Here is an 18,786-nt window from a genome sequence, read left to right on the forward strand (position 1 = left end):
TCTAGGATCTGTCGGCATAGAGTATGTAACAGCATGTTCCATGTTAAAGTTCTTATCAGTTTGACCTTTGACCCCATCGCGCGAGGCTGTCTTACGCAATCGTGGCAGCGCGCCAGCCGCACACTGGGCTGACAAACAAAATTGATGTGAACGATACATTTACGCATGGCAATGGATGGCTTACAGTAGCCATTGTAAGAGGTGGATCTGGTGTTCCTGCAGTCGGTGGCCTGGAGAGTTTCGTCGATCGTGATGTCATTGCCTTCCGCACCTACCACATTGGCGGTTGCGCGAGTGAGCGCGAATGTATACCTGTCTTTTTTTCCCCCTAAGGTAAGTCTTTCCGCTCCCGGGATTGGAATGACTCATTACCGTCTCCCTTAAAACCCACATCCTTTCGTCTTTCCCTCTCCTTCCCTCTTTCCTGATGAAGCAACCGTGGGTTGCGAAAGCTTGAATTGTGTGTGTGTGTGTGTGTGTGTGTGTGTGTGTGTGTGTGTGTGTGTGTGTTTGTCTTTGTTTGTGTGTGTATCAACGTACCAACGCTTTCGTTTGGTAAGTTACATCATCTTTGTTTTTAGATATATTTTTCCCACGTGGAATGCTTCCCTCTATTATATTTATACCCTTAATTATTTGCGTATACATATGGTTTGTATTAACTTCTTAGGGAAATTTTAGATTGTTATTTTGTGACTTACTTATTTTGAACTATGTATTCCCCACTTGCCCAGCCAAGTGTTGAATAAAAATTGTAATGGAAAATTTGATGAGCATCAATTAAGTGGTAAACTGAGAAAAGCACCATGGCAGTTTTTATTGTGTAGTCAGATGTATGTCTGTGTTGAAAGTAACCTATTTCAGAAATACAGTAATTTGTGCTTAACTGCTTTGGAGAGTATTTTGTAGTTCTGCAATTTACCATAATAGTAAATCACCTTTTGTCAATTTAGCATGAGCATTTATATCAACAGTGTAATGTTAGTCAATTTCGTTTTATTCATATGATTCTCGCAATTGAGTGTTTAGAGTAGGTTACCCATAGTAGACACATTCGGCAAGTATATTGTATCTGTCTGTAGTTACAAGCAGCTGCTAGAAGAGCATGAACAACTCCTGCTACGTTGGAGGCAGCAGGCAGTTGGCCCAGACTGGCGATCATTATATGAACAGATTAGTGACAGGTAAGTTCTGTTTCCATTGAATGCTTGTAGATTTATTAGTAACACAGTTTGCCTTCAGTTAAAGCATTGATACTACACAATTCAGTCAGAAATTGGACAGTAATTTTGCTGTACCTCCATGCTGATGCATCTTTATGTGGTCTGTATTTCTTCACTTTACTGAAATAAGCAAAGTTTAAGATATATACACAGTAAAGCAACTGCTTAATAGTGTCTAGCTCCATCTTTATTGTTCTAAACTCTATCAGTTCAACTTTAGTGTGAATGAGCTCACTGCTAATAGCACTTTGAAGCATAATGAACAAAACTGAAGTGTAGAACAAATTTCATTGTGACTTTAGTGGCATTTGTACTCACAGAGGTACAAAAAGCGCAATTAACTGTTTCACTGTTGCAGATATAGCAGGGATGGTGAGATTTGGCAACAGAAACTGAAACATGCTGAAGCAGCCTTGCAGGAATCAGAGAATCGTTGTACACATTTGGAGAGGACTGTGGCGATGGCCAGAGAGAGCAGCCGTCACTCTTCAACTGTCACGTCACCTTCACGAGAGATGAGACGGAGCTTTGGTTCACTGAGTGACCTAACAAACATTGATCTCCGACGTGATCTGTCATCCCTTGACAAGGACAGGTATGTGTGTGCGTGTGTGTGTGTGTGTGTGTGTGTGTGTGTCGTAATTGGAATAAAGACTATAATCTTGCAGACTTATTTTGGGTGCTTCTCAAGGGCCAGATGCTCTGTCATTCTCACATGGGTTTATCATGTCACTCACAGGTTTAAATTCTGCTTCTCAAGCATTGCTCAGTTAACTCTGATTTGCACTTCGACTTGAGTAATCATAATACATATATTTAACAAGTTTCTGTAGAAAATAAATTCTTTTTAGGAATATTAATGATTGATTGTGAGGATTAGTCTTCTAATTTGTAATAGTGTGCATCTTGATGAGTTATATACATTTCCTGATTCTAATTTATTATCATTGTTATGATCAGTTACTTACAAGTTTTGTCTTTGTGTTTGCAATTTCTGAACAAACGTTCTGTGTGGCTTGCAAACATTTCTTCTTCTTCTTATTGCTGGTAATCCTGTTTTCTTTCAGGCAATCCTTCATCTGACACAGTGCATGTAATCCACCAGCTGATTATTTTTTTTTTCTAAATATTATATCCTCAGTCTCTTTTGCACATTCATTTTGTGATTTCGATATGTATAGCTGATGTAAGAAACGATGTTTCTTAGACTAGTTCCCCCCCCCCCACAACTTGCAGATGTGGATGCAAGCTGTGAGAGCTTAGTCCTTCCTTACCCTAAGTTACTCTGAAGTTTTCATTAACCAGCAGCCTAGAAAACCAAGCTTTTGCTATAATAACAAGAATGCCGTGATGTATATTACTATGGTTTCGGGAATAAATATTTGGAGATCACAGATTCAAGAAACCTTCATAATCCCCATAGATTTTGTTATCCCAGACAAATTTTGTTAATAATTTGGATAATAATTTGGATTATTTTGGTGGAATTACCTGAACCAATTCAAATACTGTTCTTTAGGCCACCAAACTTCACTTGTGGATTATCTGTAAGTAAAATCATCAGACCTTATTTCTTCCCTATCTCACAGATATTTGCGCAATGATCAAGAGAACTCTATAAACAATCCATATTAGAACAAATTTGTCATCTGCAGATAATTTGTGGGGTAGGAAGGACTGGGGAGTGATGTTCTTTTCTTCATTAAAGACTCCAGGTCACAGGTGAAGGTACATATGGTTAAAGGAGAAAATGTGCACAGATAACCAATTTACACAGAATATAGAAACCCTTTTTTTCCTTCAGGTTCCTGTCCGCATTAGCTTCAAATAAAGAAAAACATGGTTCCAAAAGAGATTCTATTAATTTTCTATGTTCTTTCCTCCTATGATTTGTAGTGGTTGTTATTGCAGGTTTTAATGACTGTTCTAGAATAAAACTGAGTTCAGTACAGATATTAATTTCAAGAGTGAGTTATATGAGACTACAACTATGTAAAATCCCATAGAGATTTTACAAGCCAGAAATGATATACATGATATAAATCTTGACGCGTATTCAAGTGCAGAGATATGCAAACAGGCAGAATACGGTGCCACGGTTGGGGACACCTATATAAGAAAACAAGTGTCTGGTGCAGTTGTTAGGTCGGTTACTGCTGCTACAATGACAGGTTATGAAGATTTAAATGAGTTTGAACGTGGTGTTATAGTCAGCGCATGAATGATGGGGTCACAGCATATCTGGGCTAGCGATGAAGTGGAGATTTTCCTATACGACCATTTCAAGAGTATGCCGTAAATATCGGGAATCTGCCAAAACACCAAATCTCCTACATCGCTGCGGCTGGAAAAAGATCCTGCAAGAATGGGACCAATGGTGGCTGAAGAGAATCATTCAGCGTGATGGAAGTGCAATCCTTCCGCAAATTGCTGCAGATTTCAATGCTGAGCCAGAAGTGTCAGCATGCAAACCATTCAATGAAACATCATCAATACGGGCGTTTAGAGTTGAAGGCCCACTTGTGTGCACTTGATGACTGCATGACAAAGCTTTACACCTCACCTAGGCTAATCATCACCAACATCGGACTGTTGATGGCTGGAAACATGTTACCTGGATGGACGAGTCTCATTCCAAATTGTTTCGAGTGGATGGACATGTAAAGGTATGGAGGCACCATGGACTCTGCATGTCAGCAGGGGACTGTTCAAGCTAGTGGAGGCTCTGTAATGCTGTGGGGCATGTGCAGTTGTGATATTGGGCCCCTTATATGTCTAGATATGACTCTGACATGTGACACATACGTGAGTATCGTGTCTGATCACCTGCATCCATTCATGTCCGTTGTGAATTCTGACAGACTTGGGGAAATTCCATCAGGACAATGATACACCCCACACATGCAGAATTGCTACAGAGTGGCTCCAGGAACACTCTTCTGAGTTTAAACACTTCCACTGGCCACCAAACTCCCCAGACATGAACATTGTTGAGCATATCTGGTACGCCTTGCAACATGCTGTTCAGAAGAGCTCTCCACCCCCTCATAATCTTACAGATTTATGGACAGCTCTACAGGATTCATGGTGTCAGTTCCCTCCAGCACTACTTAGACATTAATTGAGTCGATGCCACGTCATGTTACAACACTTCTGCAGGGCTCTTACACTATATTAGGCAGGTGTACCAGTCTCTTTGGCTCTTCAGTGTGTAGTGGATCTAGTACATGTAATTGACGTGAACCAACTATTAGAAAGAGGAGACTACATGAAGCTTGGGATGCATCTTAACACGAGGAAAACAGAAAATATGTTGAAGTATTGCTATTTCTATACGTGCAAATGTAAGATGCCAGCATTTGACAAACCTAGTTACCTCCTCATTACCCATTCCACTTCTCCTCAGCAAAGGAGAAATTCATTGGAAATTGTCACTGCACCTGCCCATATAAGTATCAAGTTGCCATCTCAAGTCCAAATGGATCTATTAAAAGCAAAAGCCCAATCAGTGTGTAAAAACAGTCTGGCTGCGGAGGAAATAAAAGTGTGTGCTCAGTCACTTTGTGGTGACCGTCAAGGTGTAAAAGGGGGAGGAGGAGGGGATGAAGTACCTACTACAGGTGTGACAGCAAACAAGCTACTATATGTATGTCTTCCAGAACAAGGAAAGGTCCAAAGAGCAGCAGTAATTTCTTTATGGCTGCACTGGGGAAGCCACTTCATCACCATCTGTTTCCAAAGCATCAAGAAACTGGCCATGGATGTAACTACACAATCTGCAAGTGGTGAATGTACAAGCAAACTGATGCACTGCTACATAAGAATCCAGATCTACCCTTTTGTAAGCATGACCCATTATTATTTGTACACAGGAATATCAGGTCTTTAAAAAATAAAACTGATGATCTCAACAATTTTGTTAGGAGTGAACAAGATTATTATATTATGCATTAATGAACATTGGCTAAGTGAAAATTAACTGCAGTTATATGCACCATCAGGTTTTGACTTAGTAATGGGTCACTGTAGATGAATACAAAACTATGGGAGGAGGGAGGGGCTCGATAAATGTTTGCAGTGGCATAGACTTAGATTACAGCGCCTTTAGTGTTAATGATTAACACATATGAGGGTTGCAACTATAATAGTGGCAACTATTTATTTACAGTTCGTACAAAATATATGTGTGTTTCAAAGTTTTGCTGATCTTCAAATTAGTCACCAGCATTGTGTATAACCCATTGCCAGCAATGTGGAAGCCGTATGATATTCCTAGCAGTGCCAGTTGTGTTGACAGTTCGAGTGGCGCGGCCTGTTGCATGATGAATTTGTAGCAGTTCTGAAGCGAGAGCCATGAAGTGTTTCCTTCAGTTTAGAAATTAAGTTGAACTTACGAGGGCTTAAGTCAGGAGAGTGCAGTAGGTGGTATAGCACTTAACAGCCCCATCAGTCAAACAAATCAGTAACAGCTTGCACTGCACGTGCTTGAGCATTGTCCTGCAAAATGGTGGTCAGCTCCTGCAGAAAGTGTCATCACTTCTGTCTCTAAGCTGGTCGTAGGTTGTGTTCCAAAAATGAACACTATAGAGACAGAAGCGATGACACTTTCTGCAGGATCTGACCATTTTGCTGGACAATGCTAAAGCACACACAGTGCAAGCTGTTACAGATTTGTTTGACTGATGGGGCTGCTAAGTGCTATACCACCTACTGCACTCCCCTGACTTAAGACCTTGTGAGTTCAACTCAATTTCTAAACTAAAGGAAACACTTCACGGTATTCACTTCAAAACTGCTACAAATTCGTCGGGCAATAGACCACGCCGCTCGAACTGTCAACACAACTGGCACTGCTTGGAGTATCATCACTGGCAACGGGTTATACACAATTCTGGTGACTACTTTGAAGGTCAGTAAAACGTTGAAATACTTACCTATTTTGCATGAGCTGTAAATAGATAGTTGCCACTATTAAAATTCCAACCCTCGTATAAAATGTACTGGTGACAACAGCAATTTTACTGCCTGTGTTAAAACATATAATCTGCATACCAATTGATACTGAAGTATTTTTGTAGCCCTACAGACACTGGTATTACTTTCAGAAATTTCCTAAATAGAGGGTTTAAAATTTTGGTGACATAAATTTTGACATAAGGCAAAGGACACCTAAACAACTTAATCTACCTGATGCACTAAGACCACTTGACCTGTAAAATATTAATGATATTTCATCAAGACAATCTGCCTGTCTTGATAATGTAATTACTGATATTGAGGCAAATCAATGTGAACTGTGTTTGTTCAACACACTTTTTTTTTCAGACCATAAAGGTATCTGGTATAAATTAAAAGCTTAAAGGCCTGCATCTGACTCCAATGAAATTAAGTACACAGACTGCTGAATGAGGAGAACACTGATAACTGCAAAACACAGGCTAAAGATGACAAACTGGAATGGCATTCTGCGCCAGAGTACTCATATTGCAAATGCATTTACATTATTTATCTATGCGCTGTCAGATACTTTCGAAACTTGTTGCCCTAAAGTAGTAGGAAAAATATGGGAACTGCCAGGAGACATGGTCTTACACCTTTGTGTAACTGGGCCACACCTTATCTACAAAGGCCTAGAATTCTGTTAATGATTTCCTATGACAAATCAAAGATGAGTCTTGTCCTAATAATTACCAACCAATCTCTCTTTTACCCATCCTGTTGAAAGCACTGGAGTATAGCATAAGCTCCAAATCAGTAAACATCTGTCTGTGAATAATATTCTTGGTGACTCACAGTATGGCTTGAGATATGGCTTGTCAACAGTAAAAGCAATTAAAAATATTGTTTCATTTACACTATCGTAATCTGAATCAAGGTTATCTGTAAATGCTATTCTCAGACTCTGTGTCATAAAATTCTACTAGGAAAAATTGTGCTGCTGTGTCTTTAGATGCTCGGAATTATCTCTAATCAGATGATATCTGAGTGACAAAAAACAAATTGTGCAGTTGAAGAATATGATGGTTTGTTACAGCTGAGAAAGACTTAAGAGCATTAAACCAGGAAAGTTGGGACCATCTCAGAGCAGCTAGTAAGTGGTTCAAAATCATTGAGTTGTGTATCAATCATGAAACCACTGTAATATTCTCTTTAGTTTATATAATACAGATGATGACAATGACTGTACTTTTTAAAGTTCTTAGGGTCCACCTTGACTCAAAATTAACACGGAAGAGTCATAATGGTTATATCTCTTCTAAGTTAACACATGTTACACACTTGTTAGGTAAACTAAGGTCTTGTGTTAGTGATAAGCTATTGCTCAATGCATACTATGCCTTCTTCCACACACACACACACACACACACACACACACACACACTTGACATACACTATTTTGTTATGGGGAAATTTCCCTGGAGCAAAAAAGTTGTCATTTGGCAAAAGAAAGCAACTGATGCATCTGTGGAGTCAGAAATAATGAGCCTTGCAGACCATATTTCAAAAAACTAAAAATACCAACAGTTACATCCCTCTTTATATTAAGCTGATTAATAGATACAAAAGAAAATGAAAACATTCGCAAATTACAACTATTTGTCCATCAACTAACACAGGCCTAAAACAGCAAATCAGCATCATAGTCATCAGACTTAAGAAAAGTCCAGATAGTTACTAATATGTGAGGTAAAAATATTTTGCCAGTGCAGCTACACAGTGTGCCCACCAAGTACGTTCAAAAACAGAAATGGCTTCGAGAAAAAGCATTTTATACAGTAGAAGAGTTTAAAATGTGTCTCAAAGATGATCTCACATACAATATAGTTTAAATGGAACATATATACATGTGAATTTATTGAGTACATCATGTGCAGCGTGACAGGCAATTTTGTATCTGGCAAACAATAATGATGGAAAATTTCTTTTACACAGTGTTCATTGTGTATGTTATTTATGTAATTGTAAATGTGTATGTACACACAAGATTTCATTGTTAACATTTTTAGTGCGTAAAGATGGATAATTAATAAATTAATAATAAATAAATCTGAAGCAAGCTCTTACCAAGCAGTTATCTACTCTTAGACTTAAGGATTTTTTTTCAAATGCTTCGTGTTGGTGTTAGATGTTCCATTACCCTACTATTTTGTGGCTTTTCTTGTGAGTACTGAACAAGCTGTTTTCAAATTATGTTCTTTAATATACATATGTTAAGAACTGAATGTTTTCCAGAGTTTTGGAAGAGTGTGACGAACTCAGAGCACGTTTTGAGAAAGCTGTGCAGGAAATTAAAGCGATGAAACGTGAATTACGTGAGTCTCATGCTCTTTATGATGATCTTGAACTTATATGTATTGCCCTGCGGCAAGATGCAAAGAACCGCGAAGAAAATGAGAAGGCACAGGCTGCACTTATGGTGTCACGTATAGAAGATTTAACGTCAAAACTTACTTCTGCTGAGAAACAGGTAAAGGGAAAATGACTTTTTTTTAAGTACTTACTCGTATACATTATTCTTCAAATAACCAGTCACTTTGTAAAGAGTCTAATACTAAAATGTTTTCATTGAAAATATTCATATTTTTATGAAGTACAAATGCTGATTATTTTTACACAGGTTCGTAGCCTGAAGCAGAAGCTTTCAAAATCAGACTCCCGAGAAAAAAGACGTTCTCTATCTTTAAAGGGCAGAGAATCATTTCAGATATGTAAAGAACTAGAAGAAAAACTGGGAGAACTAGAAGCAAAAATAAATGCACTGGAAGCAGGACGGCCATTCACTGATATCTCTAAGTCAGTTAGGGTATCAAGAAGTGAATCACCACAGCTAACACAGAAGGAACTGGGTAGCAATGAGAATTTGAAATCTTCATCAGCTCGTCTAAGGAGAAAATCATTAGATAGTGCAACAAGCTCTGAGCCAATGAAGGTTCTGATTCGTCTGTCTGCACTGGAATCAAAAGTGGCCAAAGCGACTGAAAGTTTGGCGTCAGAGACAGATGATGTAGACATGACGACACAAAGTTCATCACCAGAACATCCAGAACACTCAGGTCTGCCAGTGGAGGTGAGTGTTGAACAAGCAGAAAGTGACAGATGTTCTGAAGCAGAGGTGCGCTTACATGCACTAGATGCAATGATTGCAAAATCAAGAGAAAAAGTACAACAGTGTTTAAACATAATGCAGACTTACAGAGAGTCTGTTGATCATTCTTCAGTATTGGATTACTTCTTATCCTTAGAATGTAGGTTGTCAGAAATTAAAGATATTCTGCAGCAGTGCAACACACAGTACTGTGAGAGTGAAACAGATAGGGTATTTGACTCTGAGGAAGTACAAATAATTGGAGATTCTGTAAATTTAGTAGTAAGTCAACTAGAAAATGTTTTGAGACAGAAGTTGTCAACACTTTTTGAAAAAAGAAAGTGTCTTTATGCCAGTAATCAGTTAGACTACAAAGCATCATTAAATCTTCTTGCAGAAAAACTGGCTTATGAAACAGTTATAATAAGCAGGGTACTGCAAGCTGTTTTAAAAAGCAAAGAAAATTTTTTGGATTTTAGAAAGTGGGTAGTCGACAGTGAGATTCTGGAAAGTAGTAGGCTAATATCAGCTCTTAAACTGAAGTTAAGTGGTACAAATAACTCTGGTTACAAAAGTTCACAAAGCTCCCTTGAACATCTTACAAAAATTCTTTCTGAAAGATTGCTTGTACAGGGGACTTTAGCACTTTCTGATGCAGTTCAGTCAAAAATAGTAAAAGACACTGTACGTTCTGGCACTCAAGATACGCATATCATTAATATACTTCTGCAGAAACAGAATGATCTTAGTATGTGTGTGAGAAAATACAAGGAAGAGAAAATAGATGAGTTAGCACAGTCTTTGGCATATGAGACTTTGAGCCACACTGATGAAATAGTTGAAGCAAACAACTGTAAACTAGAAGATAAGAAGTTGAGAGAAGCTTGGACAGTTGCACAGGAAACAGTAAATCATGAACTTATACAAGCTGAAATATCACATGTTGCAATGAGGTGCAGTCAAGCTTATGAATCTAGTCTGACAGCAGAAAGGCAAGCCAGTTTTACCTTTATTGGAACACAGCGTTCATTTTTGGAACAGTGGACAGAAACGGTTGAAGAAATTTTGAGGAAAGAAATGGAAATGGGTATTGAAGAGCTGACAAAGAAGTATGAAGAGTATATAATAAGATTGAAACAGAATAAAGATACTATAAAGAACCTTAATCACAGTCAAAGCACAAAAGACTCAAGAAAATTGTTAGCAGAACTTGCAGATGTGATTGCTAATAAAGCTTTAATTGATGCTAGAATTAGTGTAATCCTGCAAGAAAAATCTTCTTCAGTAGTAGATAGATCACCTCTCCCACAACAGGTGGAAAACTGTGTCACAGATTCAAATGTAGTACACCTTTTAGACAGTGAACCAATTCTTGCTAGACTTCTGGATGATGAAACACCTGAGACTAATGTGAAACTTGGTTCAGAATTTGAATTCTTATTTCACAAATTTTATTCTGAGTGTCAAGGATTACTTGATAGTGGCTCCAGTGATAAACCTAACTATCTAACTGGCCAGAAGGGAAATCAGGAATCTGCTCAAGAAGTTCTTAAGGATCTTTATTACCTGGAAAAAGATCTAGAAGTTCTTCGTAATCATTTAACTTCTCAGGAAATGTTGTGCTCAGCTGAAATTGATGCAGGATATCAACATTTGACAGATGTGGAAGACTGTGATATGGAAGTAACTTGGCACAGTGTGTGTAGTAAATGTTCCGCACTTCGAGAACAGGTGGCCAACTTAAATAGGTACATGCTGCATGAACACCAGTGTTCGAAATGCATGGAACTACAGGAACAAATGAAAAGGTAAGACCCAATTATTCATAAAGAAAAATAAAATTTTGTGTGATCAGTTGATAATCATGTAAAAATTGTAAATTGCCTAACTTCTTCACCAGCTCTACTGACATGCAGCTTGACTGTAAATTATGATGTGTATTATCTTTCATACTTGCATTGTAATCTGCAATGTATGTTATTTACATCAAATCATATAAAGTAGTAATAAATGCAGGAAGCAGTAGATATATACCTATCACACGGTAGTTACAACCATTACAGTTATTTTATTGTACTGTTTCTTGTCTCAGGCTTGAAGAGATCCATCAGGAAAGTGTATCACTCTTGAGAAAGTCACATCAACAGGAAATGGAAGCTCTAAAAGCAGAGTTGGAGCAGCAACAGCAGGCTCTTGTAAGAATTATTCAAGAATTTATTTTATTTGTAAATTCATTGTTAAAAGATCACAGTAAAAATTACCACTATTGCAAATATAGATTAGATTGGTGATGAGAAATGTTTGCCAGGCTTACTTTCATCAGCTTACTGGTCATACCAATATCACCTCACCAGAAATCTTAGAGAAATCATATTATTTTGATTCTTGGCACGTGCTATCCCCTTGAGCCACTTTTTCTGTAGATTTCCTTTCCCCTACCTTAATCCAGAGTCAGATCATAAATTTAGTACATGTTTTTGTTTTTTACACTATCTGTGGTTTTAATATCATCTGAAGCTCATTTTTGATTGTGTTGTTCCACATCTACAGTGTTGATTATTCTTTCTGTTGCACTGTTGTCTAGTGTACATATATTTATTTTCCTCTCCAATGTCGTATCAAACTTCAGTAAATTATGAATAATGTGTTCGTAATACCTGTTTTCTTACAGAACATCTGTTTCTTCATTTGTTTCTTTCACTTACGTAAAGTTCATGGTAGGCCAGGTAAAACATAAGAACTCCTGTACACATTATTTTAGTTGCTAAATAATGTCATGAGTTTTACTGTTATGTACTAGTTGTGGCTGATAGTTCGACCACATAATTACTCTCAGTTCTGTGGTTATTCTGATGACCATGAGAGACAACTGCAGAATCATAAAGTATAAGATTTTCATAATTCCTTTGTCCCCACCCCCCACTACCCCCTGCACTACCCTCCAGCACACATATGCTACAGGCTTAAATTTCTTTACCTGATGACAGAAGTTCCCTGTGCAGTACACAATGAAAATTATTGAAATTAATGAGTTGCTGGCATTAACTTTTACTGCAAACAGTAAATGTGGAGATAAGCTCTTTTAACAATAACAACACAGTATGTTTCAAGTAGTGTAGAGTATATTGAAGGATGCTGAACAGTGTGCCATGAAGTGTCCACCACACACTACAAGGAGGCTTGTGGAGTATGGATGTTGATGTAGAAATAATGTCTTTTTCTTTTTAACATCACAGTTTTAGTTATAAATCTGCATGCAGGCAATCCTTATACATCACAAATCAAAGATGTGATTTTTAGACAATAGCAACTGCTATCTCTCTCTCTCTCTCTCTCTTTCTCTCTCTCTCTCCCTCTGTCCTAGAATGTGCCATGTCAAGAAGTTCAGCAGTCTTCATATCTTACAGACTTTTTTCTTATCTCTTTTTGTCTATATGCTGTACAGTAAAAAATGAAATGTAACATTTATGAAATAGTGGTGTGAGAATTGGCTTCATCAAGCTGCAAATGACTTGGGTTTTTGTGATTTGCTTGTCATATTTACTTCTGTTGCATATTAAAGTGTTTCATTTTGTTATTAAAATTGTACTTAAAAATAGTTATTATATGTTTCACATAGATTGCTCAACATGAACATGAGCAGACGCAGTTAAAAGAAAGAGCCCGCCGCCTTGAACGTAGGCTTGGTACTCTGGACTCTGAATACACACAACAGGTGGAAAATCTCAGAGCTGCATATCAAAAAACTCTAGCGGAAGGACTTGAAAGGGACATTGAGGGTGAGGAGAACATCAGGCAGAGATATCAAGCTGAAATTGAACACCTCAGGGTAAGACAATAATTTTCTTTTCTTTTTACCATACAAATGAGTTCGTAATGTTACTATTTGAAGAATTTATTTGATTTAATAGTGTTCGCCTGGAATATGAAGCAGAACTGTAATCTTGGGCTCAAATCTCTTGGAAAATTTATTATAGTTTGTGTACACACAGTTTTCTGATGTTTCTGTGTTCCAGTAAAGTACACATGAATTACCACGTAAATTTAAAAGTATTTACAGGGTGTACATAAAGCCTGGGAACACTTTCAATTATTTATTGCACAAGAACTAAACACTGTACAGATATCATACATATTGCATTTTGAAGAGAGACTGAAAGTTTTTCTTCATGTATACAACGACAGCGTAGTTTGGTAATTCGTCGATAGTCAGTGCTAATCACAAACATGGCTCCACATTCACTTCACTCACACTGGGATGTCTGCTCGCCATGTTTGCAACTAGTACTGACTGTCTGCAAATTATCAAACTACGCTGTGGTGGTATACGTGAAGGGGGGGAAAAAACCTTCAGGGTTTCTCTTCAAAATGACATAGGTATGATATCTGTACAATGTTTGGTTCTTGTGCAATAAATAATTGAGTGTTCCCGGACTTTATGTGCACCCTGTATTATCTGAAAAAATAAGCAGCTGGTAGCCATTCATTGTAAAGATTGAAAGACTTTCATTTCTGTAGCTTTGGATAAATATTAAACCTGTGCGTTAAACTGATCAAAGTAATGTTGGTACTCCCAAATATTCGTATGGAATTGAGCTTAAAATCTTTCACGCCATTGCTCTTTTTATTATTCAAGGCTACTCAAATTAGTGGTTGCTATGAAAATAGTGAAAATAACTGTGTTGAGAAACATCACTTATTCCAGAGCACATCATCTCCTTTGTCGTAAGTGAGCTGTAATCATCAATCATTTGTTCTTGTAATGGAGAAAATTTGTCTAAAAGTACAACAGAAAGCATATTATGTATTCAGCCATATAACTGGCCAGTATTCAGTGAGTAATGAAGCCAGCTTTTGGCAGAATATTGAGATGCAGCAACTTTTTACCAAATACTAGTGTACATCTGATCCCCAGACAGACATAATTGAGAAGTAGTAATGCATAAAAGTTAATCTGTGCTGACCAGGTTTATCAAACGCCACAAAAAAAAAAAAAAAAAAAAAAAAAAAAAAAAAAAAAAAAAAAAAAAAAAAAGGTACAGTGAGCCATCCTTCATCCTGTTTCCAACGACATGTTCTGTTTTTGTATGGCAGTTATCCAATAAAGGCTCATAATTATGTTGTGCTGTATACTTATATTGTTGAACATAGTCTGGGGAACATTTTCATTGTGTTATCCTCAAAATAAGTAAGAAGAGTAAGGCATCAGATGACATTGTGTAGGCACTCTAAGGCTTCATATGACATAAATTTTTGTTCTTTATCAATAGTGGTGTCTTCTAAATACACAGTGCTCCATTTAATGATGATGGCCATATTCAAGCAGGTGAATTTCTTCTTCCCCTAACCACTCAGTCACATAATTTGAAACTTCATAAACCATCTGTGAGTGAGTGAGGTCCTGTGCTGATTAAAACCATTATTCAGAAGATGAAGTTTAAAATTTTTATTCTGTCCAAATTTAGGTGTTCTTTGATTTTCTTGTATTACTGAAGTGAAATTCAAGTGCAGTTCCTCATAAAAGGCCATGACATGTTTTCAACAAAATTCTTCTAATTGTTCATATGATGCTGAACTCTATTATTTTTGTTGTAGAAAAGTTCTGGTAGAACTGAAAAACTTTTGGATTAAAGGGGACTGCTCACTGGAAAGCAAGGGTGTTGAGTCGTCGATAGGCGTACACAAAAAGAAACTTCCTAGCTCTTAGAATCATCCTTTTTCAGGCCAGAGTACAAAAAATTCTTTTTTGAGCTAGAGGGACATGAGGTTGTGTCCCCCCCCCCCCCCACACACACACACACAGAGAGAGAGAGAGAGAGAGAGAGAGAGAGAGAGAGAGAGAGAGAGTTACATCATAAGCGGCATGAATCACAGTGTAAAGTTTTGTTGCATTTTAAGCTGCATTTTTATTAAATAATTACCTTCAAGTGAAAACACTTCATATCTCTGCACCCTCTTTCACAAAAGCTTGTATGCGTTGTATCTGAATGAAACATCAAGGAAGACTTGATGTCTGATTTTAACATAATGATGTAACATTCCATCTGTTGCTCTAACAGGCCCTGTGTGAAAAAGGATTGGTTGCAATGGAAAATTCTCACAGACGTATAATAGCTGAATTGGAAGAGAAACATCGTCAGGAATTGGAACAACTGCGGCTGGAAAAGGAGCAGGCACTTGCTGAGGAAACACAGGCCACCCTTGCAGGTATGCATTAAAACTAATCTTGACAGATGCTTTATAATATGATAGTCAATTGTGTATTAAATAACCCTACCAATTTTTCAGCCCTAGATGCTATGAGAAAAGCACATGAAACTGAAGTTCAGAAAGAGATCGCAAAATTTAAGTCTGAATTCATAAAGAAGATGCAGTCTACACATGACATTGGTGCACTTCATAAAGAGCATGAGTAAGTGGAAACAATTTCTGATTAGAAACTGCTTTATATAGAACTGCATGCAGCTAACAAGTGTAGGAAAAAAGGTATAATAGAGCATTTAGCATTGTACCACGTACAAATGTTATGTTTAAAAGTTAAAAGATAATGCTAGAACCATAATTTCCAAGCGAGTAATCTGGGAGCAGTATACCATGATTGCATAACAGATGACTTTGAAACGGTCTGTGTATTTTCCTTTTTTGTAAATGTTTTGTATGTAGCTTCATTATGCTTCTTCTTGTATCACTGATTTCAGAACTTTGTTCTAAAGTTTGCTTTGCACCAACCCCCAATGAAATAAATAGTCCGAATACAAGATAATTTGAGATGAGGATTAAACCAGTCAACAGGCCTAGGCAAACACCCTACCACCCACTGAGATGGGAAAATATCATTTTGCCTTAGTTTTGGATGGGGTACTGCCATGGTGCACATGACTGTCTTCTATGGCAAAGTGAAGTTACCAATTTATGCCCTTGCACTTGACCATTCTGCAGTATACTGACAATGGGGCAACTCTAAATTTATGCCTCTGTATATTATTTTAGATAACCATGAGATGGCACATGTTTTAAATTACAAGTGGTGACTTTTAACAAGAAAAGGGATAAACAGGTGTGGTTTCAGCATGTTGTAAAGTGGTTGAGATGATTATTTAATAGTGACCAACCAGTTACACACATCTGTTACACTATTGTGCCATAAGGCTTTGTTTTGGTGCCTTCGCTACTTCTTATACTTAGAAATGTCCTCTCACTCTGTCAGAGTACATTCAATGGATAAATAGGTGGGAAAATGGAAATTTCTGCTAACTGTGCATTCGATAATATGGTGTACTGGTTTAGTGTAATGAACTCTCTCTAAATGTCAAAAAAACTCATTAGGTACAATTTCATGTGCAAGAGAAAGAACAAGAGGTGGTTGTTGTTGTTGTTGTTGTTGTTGTTGTTGTTGTTGTTGTTGTGGTCTTCAGTCCTGAGACTGGTTTGATGCAGCTCTCCATGCTACTCTATCCTGTGCAAGCTTCTTCATTTCCCAGTACCTACTGCAACCTACATCCTTCTGAATCTGCTTAGTGTATTGATCTCTTGGTCTCCCTCTACGATTTTTACCCTCCACGCTGCCCTCCAATGCTAAATTTGTGATCCCTTGATGCCTCAAAACATGTCCTACCAACCAATCCCTTCTTCTAGTCAAGTTGTGCCACAAACTTCTCTTCTCCCCAATCCTATTCAATACCTCCTCATTAGTTACGTGATCTACCCACCTTATCTTCAGAATTCTTCTGTAGCACCACATTTCGAAAGATTCTATTCTCTTCTTGTCCAAACTAGTTATCGTCCCTGTTTCACTTCCATACATGGCTACACTCCATACAAATACTTTCAGAAACGACTTTCTGACACTTAAATCTATACTCGACGTTAACAAATTTCTCTTCTTCAGAAACGCTTTCCTTGCCATTGCCAGTCTACATTTTATATCCTCTCTACTTCGACCATCATCAGTTATTTTACTCCCAAAATAGCAAAAATCCTTTACTACTTTAAGTGTCTCATTTCCTAATCTAATTCCCTCAGCATCACCCGATTTAATTTGACTACATTCCATTATCCTCGTTTTGCTTTTGTTGATGTTCATCTTATATCCTCCTTTCAAGACACTGTCCATTCCGTTCAACTGCTCTTCCAAGTCCTTTGCTGTCTCTGAAAGAATTACAATTTAATCGGCGAACCTCAAAGTTTTTACTTCTTCTCCATGAATTTTAATACCTACTCCAAATTTTTCTTTTGTTTCCTTTACTGCTTGCTCAATATACAGATTGAATCACATCGGGGACAGGCTACAACCCTGTCTCACTCCTTTCCCAACCACTGCTTCCCTTTCATGCCCCTCGACTCTTATAACTGCAAAAGTCTGAGGGTATTTCGCCTGTATCATACATCTTGCTCACCAGATGGTAGAGTTTTGTCATGACTGGCTCTCCCAAGGCCATCAGTAGTTCTAATGGAATGTTGTCTACTCCCGGGGCCTTGTTTCGACTCAGGTCTTTCAGTGCTCCGTCAAACTCTTCACGCAGTATCTTATCTCCCATTTCGTCTTCATCTACATCCTCTTCCATTTCCATAATATTGTCCTTAAGTACATCGCCCTTTTATAAACCCTCTATATACTCCTTCCACCTTTCTGCCTTCCCTTCTTTGCTTAGAACTGGGTTGCCATCTGAGCTCTTGATATTCATACAAGTGGTTCTCTTCTCTCCAAAGGTCTCTTTAATTTTCCTGTAGGCAGTATCTATCTTACCCCTAGTGAGACAAGCCTCTACATCCTTACATTTGTCATCTAGCCATCCCTGCTTAGCCATTTTACACTTCCTGTCGATCTCATTTTTGAGACGTTTGTATTCCTTTTTGCCTGCTTCATTTACTGCATTTCTATATTTTCTCCTTTCATCAATTAAATTCAATATTTCTTCTGTTACCCAAGGATTTCTATTAGCCCTCGTCTTTTTACCTACTTGATCCTCTGCTGCCTTCACTACTTCATCCCTCAAAGCTACCCATTCTTCTTCTGCTGTATTTCTTTCCCCCATTCCTGTCAATTCTTCCCTTATGCTCTCCCTAAAACTCTCTACAACCTCTGGTTCTTTCAGTTTATCCAGGTCCCATCTCCTTAAATTCCCACCTTTTTGCAGTTTCTTCAGTTTCAATCTGCAGTTCATAACCAATAGATTGTGGTCAGAGTCCACATCTGCCCCTGGAAATGTCTTACAATTTAAAACCTGGTCCCTAAATCTCTGTCTTACCATTATATAATATATCTGATACCTTTTAGTATCTTCAGGATTCTTCTAGGTATACAACCTTCTTTTATGATTCTTGAACCAAGTGTTAGCTATGATTAAGTCATGCTCTGTGCAAAATTCTACAAGGCGGCTTCCTCTTTCATTTCTTCCCCCCCAATCCATATTCACCTACTATGTTTCCTTCTCTCCCTTTTCATACTGACGAATTCCAGTCACCCATGACTATTAA

At 37.8% G+C, this 18,786-nt stretch overlaps 1 protein-coding gene across 4 annotated transcripts in view; it reads left to right on the forward strand.

Moving 5' to 3' along the window:
* The window catches only part of LOC126251517 (protein outspread), a 794,443-nt gene that overhangs the window by 745,568 nt on the left and 30,089 nt on the right, over window positions 1-18,786 (forward strand). For all 4 annotated transcript variants that reach the window (XM_049952001.1, XM_049952029.1, XM_049952011.1 and 1 more), the window contains exons 16-23: window positions 1,083-1,184; window positions 1,582-1,818; window positions 8,457-8,691; window positions 8,842-11,117; window positions 11,402-11,504; window positions 12,929-13,138; window positions 15,369-15,516; window positions 15,598-15,721. In XM_049952001.1, the coding sequence (XP_049807958.1) occupies window positions 1,083-1,184; window positions 1,582-1,818; window positions 8,457-8,691; window positions 8,842-11,117; window positions 11,402-11,504; window positions 12,929-13,138; window positions 15,369-15,516; window positions 15,598-15,721 (3,435 nt within the window). The remainder of the gene's footprint in view (window positions 1-1,082; window positions 1,185-1,581; window positions 1,819-8,456; window positions 8,692-8,841; window positions 11,118-11,401; window positions 11,505-12,928; window positions 13,139-15,368; window positions 15,517-15,597; window positions 15,722-18,786) is intronic.

Source organism: Schistocerca nitens, chromosome 1 (genome assembly GCF_023898315.1).
Source record: "Schistocerca nitens isolate TAMUIC-IGC-003100 chromosome 1, iqSchNite1.1, whole genome shotgun sequence".
Classification (NCBI taxonomy): Eukaryota; Metazoa; Arthropoda; class Insecta; order Orthoptera; family Acrididae; genus Schistocerca; species Schistocerca nitens.